Source organism: Mastigoproctus giganteus, chromosome 12 (assembly GCF_048544385.1).
Source record: "Mastigoproctus giganteus isolate SK-2022 chromosome 12, ASM4854438v1, whole genome shotgun sequence".
Taxonomy (NCBI): Eukaryota; Metazoa; Arthropoda; class Arachnida; order Uropygi; family Thelyphonidae; genus Mastigoproctus; species Mastigoproctus giganteus.
Genome location: NC_143586.1, coordinates 102,152,136 through 102,166,459, shown reverse-complemented (window position 1 = coordinate 102,166,459; position 14,324 = coordinate 102,152,136). Strand labels below are relative to the sequence as shown.

The 14,324-nt window shown below is 38.2% G+C and overlaps 1 protein-coding gene across 2 annotated transcripts in view; it reads left to right on the top strand.

Moving 5' to 3' along the window:
- The window catches only part of LOC150077304 (nucleosome assembly protein 1-like 4), a 432,049-nt gene that overhangs the window by 38,232 nt on the left and 379,493 nt on the right, over positions 1-14,324 (top strand). For both annotated transcript variants that reach the window (XM_090386809.1, XM_090386808.1), the window contains one exon: positions 12,559-12,588. In XM_090386809.1, coding sequence (XP_090242935.1) covers positions 12,575-12,588 — 14 coding nt within the window. In that variant the 5' untranslated portion in view covers positions 12,559-12,574. The remainder of the gene's footprint in view (positions 1-12,558; positions 12,589-14,324) is intronic.

The following is a 14,324-nucleotide window of genomic DNA, read 5'->3' as shown; positions in this document are numbered from 1 at the left end:
TAGGGATTGTATGGCTGCTTTCACTTCTTCTACTGTAGGCTCAACATCGACCATGGAGACTTCAGGGGGATCGATCGATAGTGCGGCTTCTGGCGGTCCCTGAGGTTGGTCGTGATTATACAATGCTTTGAAGAATTCACTCCACCATTGCAGGCGTTTGGACGGTGATCGCACGAAGGTCCCATCAGCATTCTTGATGTTGTCACTAGTCAATTTGGTCTTTCCACTCAGACATCTGAGGGTGCGGTAGAGAGTGCGGTACTCGTTCTTGGATGCCGCCACTTCAAGATCGTCTGCCACTTGGTTCCAGTATGCTTCTCTTTCCGCTGTCATCCTCTGTCGGACTTCTCGGTTTAGCTGCCGGTACCGTTCAAAGTCGACCAACTTTGCCTGTTTCCGTTTGTCCACGAGGTCGAGGCACTCGTCTGATATCCATGGTTGCGTTCGACGTCGGGCAGGTGGACATAGGGGCTTGGCACATTCCAGGATGGCATCAGAGATCTGCTTTTCTTCTTCATTTATATCCTCGGGCACGGCTAGCGTCTCGAAGCGGTTGGATAGGGCGATCTGATATGCCCCTTTGTTGGCAGCATTCATTAGCTGCCTCCAGTCCAGCTTGGCTGACCGAGATGACCTTTTTGCATGCTGTAATTTGAGCTGCACCTTAGCCCGGATGAGGTAGTGATCAGATCCGCAATCAGGTCCCCTCATGGCACGAACGTCCATGAGTGATGAGCGAAATCGGGCGTTGATCAGCATGTAGTCCAGGATTGCTGAGTCCTTGCCATATGGATTTCGTCATGTAAGTTGATGTTTTTGAGGGTGCTGGAAATGGCTGTTTCCGATGATCAGGTTGTTAGATGCGGCAAAGGACAACAAACGTAGTCCGTTGTCATTGATCTTCCCATGGCCAAACTTGCCCATTGTTGTTTCCCAACCAGATCTGTCCACGCCAATGTGGGCATTAAAGTCCCCTGCGAGGATGATCACTTCTGTCTGTGGAATTGAATCCAGCGTATGTTGGAGCTGGTTGTAGAAGTCATTCTTGGTCGGGTCCAGGCTAGTCTCGGTGCATAGGCGGAGATAATATGGGTCTTGATGGTGCCCTTGACAGTAAGGACTGCCAGGCGGTCCGATATTGGTTGGAAAGCAATCACACTACTGGTGGCCTGAACATCGACCATAAAGCCCACTCCTGCTTCTCGTTTCTCACCACCAGAGTAGAATAGCATAACCGCTTCGTTAGGTGCTGGTGGTTGGATGATCATCGTTCCAGACCCGGTGAGCCTTAATTCGGATAATGCCACGATTGATACCTTGCACTTAAGTAGTTCTTGGGCAATGATTTCCTTTTGTCCAACGTGGTGCCCCGTTCGAACATTCCATTCGCCAATTTTAAATTTAGTAAGCTTATTGCTATGGCCAGTGGTCCACTTTACACCAGCACCCTGGGTCCCCAGTGCTGGCGCATCGGCTACCCCGGATGCGGTAACATTGTTGTAAGAGCTTGTTCTGTGGCCAGTGGTCCACTTCACACCAGCACCCTGGGTCCCCAGTGCTGGCACATCGGCTACCCCGGATGCGGTAACATTGTTATAAGAGCTTGTTCTGTGGCCAGTGGTCCACTTCACACCAGCACCCTGGGTCCCCAGGGTGCTGGTGTGAAGTTTTGTTACAGCACTACTGTAACAAAAACAGAATTGGTGACATACAGTGATGAAGAAAGAGTACAATGTATTTTGTTGATAGAAGAACAAAAGTCCATGACAACTACTATTCATAAATTTCACACAAAGTTTGTCAGCCGTTCAATCTACATTTGGCATAAGACTGAAACCTTTGAAGAAGTGAGTAGTAGTTTCATCCATAATATGCAAAATCTATCAGACCAACAAAGAACAGCATATCACAAAAAAATGAGTGTGGAGAGTGTTGCATAAGTGGTTGCATCTAAAACCATTAAATTTGCAGATGATACAAGCCATTTGACTGATGGCTTAGGTCAGACGTGTGGTCACATTTGCTGCTTAAAGGTTGTGTTTAGTGATAAGTGCATGTTCCACATTATAGGCAAGGTGCGTGCACACACACACACACACACACACACACACACACACACACACACACACACACACACACACACACACACACACACACACACCAGTGTAGGAGTGTGGAGATGTGAAGAACCTAATGTGACTTTGAGTGCACCCAAGTTATGTTTAACACTGCAAGTTTCAGAAAGGTGTCTGGCCATTTTTCTTAGAAAGAACAATTGCCAGTCCTGTATATTAGCATTAGTTGAGGCATTTTATGCAAGAAAGCAAGCTTATATAGCATCAGCCAAAAAAAAAAAAAAAAAACACTTCCTATTCCACTAATTCCGGTCACTCCAAATATTTCTCTTAAATTTATTTAAGCTGACAACTTTCACAACAACAGAAAGTCTATTTCAGAAATTAACTACCTGCTGGCTAAAGACAAACTTCTGCACATCTATTCTATAGCTGTCTTTCCTCAATTTGAATCTATGCCCTCTCAGGTGGGTGCCTCCGTAGCCAGGTGGGAAGGAGCAGCAGTGCGTAGCACACGCTTCTTGATTAGACCGGGGTTCAAGCCTGTCACCACCAAATACGGAGGATGCGGAAAGGTCAGGGAATGACCACCGCATATCCCGGAGCAATATGGCCTTAGTTGCTAATGCTCCTAAAAACCAAATAATAAAATAACAAATAACCCTCTCAGGTTCTTAATCTGAGCAAGCAGAAGTATCCTATTAGCATCGAGCCTGCTCAAACCATTCAAGGCCTTGAACACCTCAATCAGATCACCTTGCAGGTGCCTAGTCTCCAGATGCTGCAACTTGCAGAATTTGAGCCTCTCTTGGTAAGAGCACCCCTTTGTTTCTCTCACCAATTTTGTTGCCCTTCTCTGTACTTGTTCTAGCAAATCGATATCCTTCCTAAAATGAGGCCTCCAGACCTGTATGCAGTACGTTTGGCCTGACCATTGCCTTATACAAAGGTATAATCACTTCCTTGTATCTGCTAGCAAATTCCTATATATCATTGACAAAACTCCATGACCTGCTCTGGCAGCCCATTTGCACTGCTAAGAGAACTTCACATCTGAATGCACAATTAGCCCCAGGTCTTTTTCATTCTTCGCCTCCCTGAGTGTAGTACCACACAGTTGGTGTGTTTTTCTTGGGTTACTGCTACCCATATGCAGTACTTTGCATTTGTCAATGTTAAACTTCAGTTGCCACTTCTCAGCCCATCTGTGGTGCCTCCGTAGCCAGGTGGGCAGGAGCAGCAATGCGTAGCACACACTTCTTGATTAGACCAGGGTTCGAGCCCATGACCACCAAATATGGAGGATGCAGAAAGGTCAGGGAATGACCACTGCATATCCCGGAGCAATATGGCCTTAGTTGCTAATGCTCCTAAAAAAAAAAAAAAAAACCCAAATAACAACCAATCAGCCCATCTGCCTAACTTATCTAGATCCTGTTGCAATAGCATACTGCAACTTGGACATTAAGCCTGATATACCTTCATTGATAAATACACAAAACAACAATGGACTCAGCACCAAACTCTGGGGGACTCCACTAATAACATTACTCCACATAGAGTAGTGTCCATTTATTACCACTCTGCTGTCTCCCACTCAACCATCCCTTTATCCATTGCGGCAACTTAACCTTAATGCCACACTGCACAAATTTGTACAGCTGTCTTCCATGTGTAACAGTATCAAAAGCTTTCCGGAAATCCAGTTATATGATATCAAAATTATTTTTTGCATCCAGTTTATTTGTGACTACATCATAGTATCCAATTAAATTGGTCAGACAAGACTTCCCCTTAACAAACCCATGCTGTGTCTTAACTATTACTGCAGTCTTGTCTGGATGATCCTGCATCACTTCTTTAACCAGTGACTCCGTTATTTTTCCTGGAACAGAAGTTAAATTAACAGGTCTATAATTATTTGTGCCACCCTTTGAACCATCTTTGTAAATTGAGGATACATTTCACATCTCCAGTCCACAGAGAACTCCCCTGAATCTAAGGATGTTCTCAGAATGATGGCTAAGGGTTTGCTTACTTCCCTTGCTGCCTCCTTCAATATAACTAGATAGATTCCGTCTGCCCGAGGTGTCTTTTTTATGTTTAACTTCAACAATTTCTTCTCCACTTTACTCTCTGTTATTACGAAATCATTTAGCTCCCTGTTAGAGTTTAGTAAACTTCTCTCTTCTCCTTCCTTACTGAATTCCTCACGTGTTAAAGTAAATTCAAAATACCCATTCAGTTTGTTAGCTATTAAGACATTCTGGTGAATTATCTTAATCCCCTCAAATTGCTCAAGATGATCTCTTCAACAATGTGCCTTTTTTAACAGGATGGCACAGCCATCATTTTCATAAGGATGTTGGAGGCTGTTTGGATCTCCACTTTTCAGGTTGATGGGTAGGGTGCACAGGCGCTCAATCCGTGCTAGATTACCAGATATTATTATTACCCATATGGTGCAAGTAAGCTTGAGGGTTATGCTGCACCAGTCAAAAAAAAAATTTTCTGAATTACGCAGAGAGAGAGAACGGAATCACTAAGAAAGAGAAGAATGATGATATTCAGCTCAGGACCCTGGGTTTGACAAGCCCATACTCACCAGATGTGAGCCCCTGGGGTTCTCACTGTTGGACTTCTTTTTTAGGTCTAGGTAGTTCTTGAGTTAATTTGTTCCTTTACGAGTTAATTCGTTCCTAGCACTAGGTAGTTCTTGAGTTAATTTGTTCCTTTACGAGTTAATTCGTTCCTAGCACTAGATAGTTCTTGAGTTAATTTGTTCCTTTATGAGTTAATTCGTTCCTAGCACTAGGTGGTTCTTGAGTTAATTTGTTCCTTTACGAATTAATTTGTTCCTAGCGCTAGGTAGTTCTTGAGTTAATTTGTTCCTTTACTAGTTAATTCGTTCCTAGTACTAGGTAGTTCTTGAGTTAATTTGTGCTTGCTCGTAAAGTGAAAATTCGTAAAGCGGGAATTTATTTCCCATAGACATAATGTTAAAAATTCTTTTTAACATTGTCTTTTTTTTTTTAGGTATAAAAAACATTGTTTTTTTATATCTTTTTAACATTGCCTTCTTTTTTAGGTATAGGTAGTTCTTGAGTCAATTTGTTCCTTTACGAGTTAATTTGTTGCTAGTGCGTGCTCGTAAAGTGAAAACTCGAAAAGCGGAATTTATTTCCCATAGACATAATGTTAAAAATAGGGATTACATTATCAACAATAAAATTAGTTAGCTGATTAGTTTATGTTTAAACAATGATTGATTTATCCAAAGAAATGAAAACGTAGCCTGTAAAATCAAGCAAATTATAATAATAGAGCATTAGCATTAGTAGAGGCATTTGATGCAAGAAAGCAAGCTTATGCAGCATCAGCCAAAAAAAAAAAAAAAAAAAACCACTTCCACTTCACCCCTCTGTTCTTTCAAAATACCTGTCCAGCTGAGCCTTAAACTTATTTAGGCTATCAACTTCCACGACAAGGGATGGAAGTCTGTTCCACCAACCAACCACCCGCTGGCTAAAGGCAAACTTCCGCACGTCTATCGTACATCTGTCCTTCCTCAATTTGAATTTATGCCCTCTCAGGTGATTATTCTGAGCGAGAGGAAGAATCCCATCAGCATTGAGCATGCTCAAACCATTCAAGGCTTTATACACCTCTATCAGATTACCTCGCTGGTGCCTAGTCTCCAGACACTGTAATTTGCAAAACTTAAGCCTTTCTTCGTAAGAGCACCCCTTTGTTCCATTCACTAATCTTGTAGCCCTTCTCTGTACTCGTTCCAGCAGGTCTACATCCTTCTTGAAATGAGGCCTCCAGACCTGTATACAGTACTCTAGGTGTGGCCTGACCATTGCCTTATACAAGGGAATAATCACCTCCTTATCCCTGCTAGAAAAATTCCTATATATCATTGACAATACACCATGAGCTACTCTTGCAGCCCATCTGCACTGCTCAGAGAACTTCATATCTGCCTGCACAACCACCCCCAGGTCCCTTTCATTCTCTACCACTGTCAGTGTAGTACCACAGAGTTGATACATTGCTCTGGGGTTGCTGTTTCCCATGTGTAGTACTTTACATTTGTCAATGTTAAACTTCATTTGCCACCTCTCATCCCATCTGCTCAACCTTTCCAGATCCTGTTGCAGCAGCATAGTGTCAGTAGTGTCCTTGACAACCCTGCCTACCTTAGTATCATCTGCAAACTTTGACATTAAGCTTGATATACCATCATCAATATCATTTATGAATACAGAAAACAATAATGGACCCAACACTGAGCCCTGAGGGACTCCACTAATAACATTAGTCCACGACGAGCAGTGTCCATTGATTACCACTCTCTGTCTTCTCCGGCGCCTCCGTAGCCAGGTGGGAAGGAGCAGCAGTGCGTAGCACACACTTCTTGATTAGACCGGGGTTGGAGACCGTCACCACCAAATACGGAGGATGCGGAAAGGTCAGGGAATGACCACCGCATATCCCGGAGCAATATGGCCTTAGTTGCTAATGCTCCTAAAAACCAAATAACAACAACAACATCTGTCTTCTCCCCCTCAGCCACCCCTTTATCCACAACAGCAATTTGCCTCCAATGTCACACTGCTCCAATTTGTGCAGCAGTCTTCCATGTGCAACAGTATCAAAAGCCTTTCTAAGATCCAAGTATATAATATCAAAGTTATTCCCTGCATCCAGTTCCTTTGTGACTGCATCATACTATCCAATCAAATTGGTCAGGCAAGACTTCCTCTTAACAAAACCATGCTGTGTCCGAGCTATAACTGAAGTCTTGTCTAAATGATCCTGCAGTGCTTCTTTAACTAGTGCCTCCATTAATTTTCCTGGAACAGAAGTTCAACTCACAGGTGTTTTATTTCTTGTGTCAGCCTTTGATCCTCCTTTGTGAATTGGGGTCACATTTGCACATCTCCAGTCTGTGGGTACCTCCCCTGAGTCCTAAGAAGCTCTCATAATTATGGCTAAGGGTTTGCTTACTTCCTCTGCTGCCTCCTTTAATATAACTGGATAGATCCCATCCACCCCGGGTGCCTTTCTTGTGTTTATCTTCAACAATTTCTCCTCCACTTTACTCTCAGTTATTACAAGATTCTCTAGCTTACTGCTAGAGTTGAATACACCTCTGGCTTTCCCCTCACTAAATAACTCCTCATGTGTGAATGTCGATGCAAAATATTCATTTAGTTTGTTAGCTACCTGAGCTGGATCTCAACAGTTGACCCATCGATATCAAGTGGTCCAATCTGATTCATCCCCTTCCTTCTAGAGTTTACATAAGTAAAGAACTCTTTGCTGTTTTTCTTTGCATCCCTTGCCAAAGATTTCTCGTAATCTGCCTTCGCCTGCCTAACCTCCTTTGTAACTTGGTTACAGATCAACTTGTATCTATCATAGGCTTCTGTGTTGTGTGTTAATTTGTATGTATCCCATGCATGTTTCTTCTCTGCCATATGCCTCATCAGTTTATCTGACATCCATTTAGGCCTAAATTATTTATGAAATTATTTATGACTTACAAATGTTTAAAGAATGTTTATTCTTCATCATTGACTAAATGCACAGTTGTTGATCACTCATTGGTTTGTTGCATAAGGAGTTTTATTCTTCAGAAATGCTTCAAGAGGCTTTCATTTCGAAGATTATCATTTCTTTATAAATTTCAATAGCATGCATAAGCATTTTTTAACAGAACGCACAAATTGCAACTCACATGACTTGCACGGAGTAGCAAGTTTACGAAGCTTAAAAAAAAGAATGAAGAGAAGATTCTGAAAATTTATTTGTTTTTTATATAAATGAAGATTTCAGTAAAGGCCAAACACATTTAACCATAATAACATGAAAACTCACACAATTCCAACTATTAGTATTTTCACAAATGCAATAACATCGAGTTTACTATCTGCTTATAATTGCTTGCAGTAACAGAAAAGCCCAATAAACTGGAAAGTCCATATTGTTTTTATTGTTTTATAGTCGTGACTTCAAGAAATGTGCTTTAGAAAATATCACAAAGCCATTCAAAATTGGTTCTTATAACATTGATAACAATGAAAGTGTAGTGTGTTTAATGATTTAAATTAGTAACTAATACAATTTACACTATAAAAACGACCTTTTAGGGAATTATATAGTGAAAATTTGAACTTCCGAGGTTGTGGAATGAATTACCAAAAAACAGTGTTATTTGGTTCACATTATGATATTTTTGCGATACGATGGTAACATCAATATCGTAAAGCGGGGTACACTGTATTATATAACTACGAGTGTGGTTTGAAATGCAGTATTTATGAATGTTTAACATTAATTTTTTGCAATTAATGTTCATATTTTCGATTTTGTTGATACTTGATACTTCAAAAAAAAAACAAAAAAACCTCATAAACCCAGGAACTCGTAAAGCGAGAACTGCCTGTATATGTTAATGACAAGACATATAACCCCCCCCCCCATTATGTGACCAACTTGAAGAGAGGGATCACTGCCGTGATCGAAAATTATACTAGCTTGATTACAGCATGTTTGGCAAGAGGTTGATTCTGTTGGAAGTCATATTGAAAGATTATGTTTCAATGCTTCTTCCACTGCAACTTTGTATTCATACTATTTTCTTATAGTACAGTATTTGTAAACATAAGTTAAGGCAGGCGCCTCCGTAGCCAGGTGGGAAGGAGCAGCAGTGCGTAGCACACGCTTCTTGATTAGACCGGGGTTCGAGCCCATCACCACCAAATACGGAGGATGCGGAAAGGTTCAGAGAATGACCACCGCATATCCCGAATCAATATGGCCTTAGTTGCTAATGCTCCTAAAAAAAACCAAAAAAACAAACAATAAGTTAAGGCACCAAGTGTGTGAATCTACTTTTGAGAGAGAGAGAGAGAGTTGGGTCGGGGGGAACATGGAAATATTGGGAATCAAGAATTATAGAGTACTTTCTGTTATGGCACTGTATATATAACCTGGCACTAGTTACGTGGAATTACTTTGACCACTACTGTAATGCATGAATTTGAAAAATCAGAAAAAAAAATTTAAAATTATTCACTTTTTCATGCCACCTTTATTTTAAATTGTTTTTGAACACAATTGTGAAAATTCATTTTTTATATTAAAAACATATTTTTTATTAAATTTCAGAATTCTCTCTCTTTAGACCTGTCAGTGAGCAAAATAGAAATCGAAAAACCTGTGCACTTCAATAAATGTGTGCAAGTGGATGTCAGTTTGTCACTAACAGGAGTGCCGCTGTGCGAAGCATCCTTGTCAACAGTTTGATTCCAGACAATGTCATGAAGCCAGAGAGTGTTACTGATAAAAGGAAAGTGTGCATCATTAAATCCAGCTAACTTAATAATTCTATGTGACAGATGCCACTTAATATATGCATATAATTAGGTTTAATTTAATTCCTAAATTTCTCCTAATTGTGCAATAATGAACAGAGATTTCTGTAATTTTCAGTGGAGTAATCAAAGAAAACATTTTCATAAACAGCTATTAGGAGGTTCAGCTGTGTGTATGGAGTAGATGAAGAGCATGAATTACTAAAACTAGGGGTCTCATCAACCCTGCACAACAGGCATAGAGCTGACGTGACTTGTTAATTTTAATTTTCCCCGTGTTTTTTTTTTTTTTTTTTGTGTAACTTTTAAAACTGCACTGCCCAGTGGCGGTTTTAAAATTGTACTGTAGATACATTATAAATTTAATGTGAACTTGTTCTTTTATAAAAGAGATATTTTGTTAGATGGTCAAGAAATATACAGTCCAACTTGGTTATAACGAGCATGGAAATAATGAGATCATGGCTGTAACGAGCAAAAAGCCATAATTATTTTAATTTATTCGTATTCCCATACAATCGCTCATGGTTATAACTAGTGTACTAAACGGATATACCAAACAAAATTTGGTAACTATGCAAACATTCTTAATTGCTCGAGTAGTCAGAAAAACCCAATTCTTGAGTTAATTGAAATAAATGGAAATGAAAAGGGCAACTTAGCTTTATGACCATCTGCATCGGATTAGCTGCTGGTTTATGACCTTGTCTTCTCGGGATGAGGGCTATACAATACTGCATTGGCATTCCGTTTGTTGCATTACCCTATTTACAGATTGTCTTGTATTCACTGAACCATAAATTTATTTCGGGACTTCTAAGAACGTTGAATGGATTTCTTGACTTCTAAGAACCATGTATGCATTGCGGGACATCTAAGAACTTTGTATGCAGATCACTTTATCATTCTTAAAGTAAAATCAGTTAGAAATGAACCCTTCCTTCGGAAACATGTCTACTAACAAAAGAAAGTCTCTCTCGATTTGCAAAAAAGTGGAAATTATTCATGAGTTAGAATGTGGTGCAAAAAATGTTGTGAAGTATGTAAAAAGCTTTCTTTGTCCTCTTTAAGTGTATTGGCATTGTGGAAGAATAAAGATGTTTACATATCGGCACTGGAAAAGAACATAACCGAAAAAAAAAATTTAGAAAGTGCGAGTTTACAGATATCAATGAAGCATTACTTCAATGGTTCACTACACAAAGAAGTGCTGGATTTTCAATAGATGGCCCGATCTTGAAGGCTTAAGCGGAAAAATTTGCTAAACAATTTGGATGCAAGGAATTTGTACAGGCAGAATTTGGGCAGAAATCAGGAAAGATTTCAATGACGAATACATCTACAATGCCAATGAAACAGGACTGTTTTATAATTTGACACCTGACAATACATTTAAATTCAAAGGGAAAAAATGTGTTGGCAGAAAAAAATCGTATGCACAAATATGACAGGAATTAAAAAAAAAAAAAAAAAAAAAACTGTTTGTTATCGGAAAATCATTAAAACTTTGTTGTTTCAAAAATGTATGGAAACTTCCTGTGGATTACACTACGAACAAAAAAGCTTGGATGACTTCGGATATTAATAACTGTCCTGCACATCCCCAGATACAAAATTTGTCTAACATTAAGCTAATGTTTCTGCCTCCCAATGCGACATCAATATTACAACCAATGGACACAGGTGGAATCAAAAGTTTGAAAGCATTTTATAAAAGATTTCTAGCTCTATATCTGATAAGTCAAAGAGAACAGAAACTTAAAGTCTATATCGATATTGGATGCTATAAATTTATTCAATGATGCGTGGAACAATGTTACTTCGATCATATCGAATTGCTTCAAGAAGTTGAAATTAAATTCAAAATGAAATTTAAATCGTATTAGTAATGGCTGCATGGTGCAAGAAAGCCTATGGCTTATGCTGCACCAGCCAAAAAAAAAAAAAAAAAAAATCCGAACAAAACAATGATAAAAACAAAAAATAAATAAATAACTAAATAATAATAATTAATAAATAAAAAAAATATATAAATAAAATAAAATATAAATAAAAAGGAAATTAAACCTATCATCCTATGCACTTCCCTTACCCGAAAGTACTATCCAGATGACCTTTGAATTTCCCCAAACTGTCGGCCTCTACCACCCATGAAGGCAACTTATTCCAGTAATTTATAACTCGCTGGCTAAAATAAAACTTCCTGCAGTCCAATCTAAACATTTCCCCCCGTAACTTGAATTTATGTCCCCTAGTTCGTAGATGAAGATGATGGAAATGAAGAAAATAACTTACCATTATCCGAATGGTTGTTACTTAACAACATTGTAGGTTTTAATACAGATAACATTGATGAATTTGTATGAGTCAGTGACAACTTGTTAACTAGTGGTCTTCCTACAGAGAGTGACAATGTAGATGCTGTGCTCAACAATGACGATAACAATGATTGTGATGACAAGTGAATCAAAATCAGGGCTCACAAGCTCATGGTGCAATGGACTTATTAGTCAAATTTTTTGAAGGAACTGAGGCAAGTAATGAGACTTTTAATGCATTGAATGTTTTAAGGGAAACTTAAGAAATATCAAAGTGAAATCTTTAAAACAAACATCAATTTTAAGATTCATAAATAAAGACTAATTGAAATCGTGTTTATAATTAGTATTTTTTTAATTACGGAAAAATAAATTGTGTTTATTGTTAAGTGTATTGTAGTTTATACAAGCATATTAATACAAATAATATGTTGGTATATTCTTATATTATCTTTTTCTCTCTAATATTTCTTTTATTTTTTGAATCTATCTTTTTATCAAGTTATTGAGAATTTTAAAAAATGGGAGGTAGATTTAACTCATCACGGATATAAAGTGTTCATTGTTTAATGGCCCAGGGGTTTCCCATCTCTGCAATCATGGATATAGCGAGTAATGGTTATAATGAAGAAATTTGTCGGTCCCTTGATGCTCGTTATAACCAAGTTCGACTGTATATACTTTACTTTGTTTAAGGTAGTTAGTTTTTTTGAATGCTGCCCTCATTTTAAGAATATACTTTGTATAATCATAAAATCTACAAATATTTTTTATTTCCAGAATTAATTTTTAAGAAATGGATCCAGAGAAGTGAGTATTAATTTTGAAATTTAATTTTTTATGCTATTTTGATATCAAGAGAATATTTTTATATTTATTGTCTGATCACTATTACAATTCAAGTAAATCTAACACTGATGGGCATACAAGAGATGCAAAACAAAGTATATGAAGGGGCAAAAGCCTCATTTCTGCATTTAGCCAAAAAGCAAATTAAATTTACTACAAAATGCATTTAACATCCTCATATTGCAAATCAAAAGCAGATCACATGATTTGACCTAGTCTTACACTACAAATAAGCAACACTGCTCTGTAAAAGTAGTATATTATATTGCTATCTGCTATTGTAGGGGGCACCCATAGCCATGTGGGAAGGAGCAGCAGTGCGTTGCACACGCGTCTTGATTAGACTGGGGTTTGAGACTGTCACCACCAAATACAGAGGATGCGGAAAGGTCAGGGAATGACCACCGCATATCCTGGAGCAATATGGCCTTTGTTGCTAATGCTCCTAAAAACCAAATAACAACAACATCTTTAAAAGTCATATGCCTGTGCTCTTTAACCCAATGGTCATTTCACCCCAAAGTTTTTAGCAAAAATGGTGTGGCAGGTCACCTGAAATATACAAAACTTTCTTTTAAATTTCTGGAATTTTTTTTTAACAGTGGCAGTATTCCATGTTTTTCTTAATGGATTGCAGCACTTATTTTATGTACTTTTCAAGTTTTAATAAAAAATTTAATTATTAAAAAACACTATGCATTTACCTTTTATTTAAAAAAAAATACAAATTCTGCTAAAAATTGAAAAGAAAACATTTTAAACATAAAATAGAAACATTATTTTATTCACTTCCATTTTCCTGTTTACAAGACTTTGTGCATGAAATTTCAAACATGGGGATTCACATATATTTCTACTTATTATGTATAAGTAATGCAGGAATGTTATTTTTGAGGGTCACCTGAGAGGTGACCTGCTTAATTAACATAACAGGTGAACTGTTGGGTTTGGGGATTTCGCTGGTTTGATTGGTATGATTATTAAAGAGCACCAGTGTTGTAGTTTCACCTCTTATGTAATTGTGCCATTACTCAGAAGGTTGCTTAATGGATTATTTTCCCTTCATTGTGTAGGTGTACACTTTTTTCTCAGTACTATATATATATCAACCGGTGAAATACCACCACTTTGCTTATTGGAGGCTTGAAGTGGTGAAACCCATGTTTAGTCCCTAGAGCAAAGTTTCCGTCATCCCCCTTCCCCCATACTTCTCCTTCAACCCATGCACGGTACTAAGTACTATAGGTTTTGATACCTTTCATGTTTGGGGTTTTCATAAAAAAAAAATATATATATAATTGTTTAATTAATTTATATATATATTTTTACCACCTACTGTTATTTTATTTTGGTAACTATATGTTACCCTTGGGCCTCTGATTGCATAAGTCCAGGGATTTTGGGTTAGCTAGAATAGAGTGAGACAAACTGACAAATACACATAGTTAATTGTAACATGTTTAATACAAGGGTTCAAACTTATGTACATACAAATTGTCCAATACAGGCAAACTCCATAGGGATGTACCGTTACAAAAGTTCTTTACTAAATCTCATTACCACGAAGAATAATTTACAGTTTTTTAAGACATCAGTTGGGTTTTATTATTATTATTAGCCATATGGTGCAAGGAAGCATGAGGCTTATGCTGCACCAGCCAAAAAAAATTTGAGTTACCCTGTGTGAGAGAGAGAGA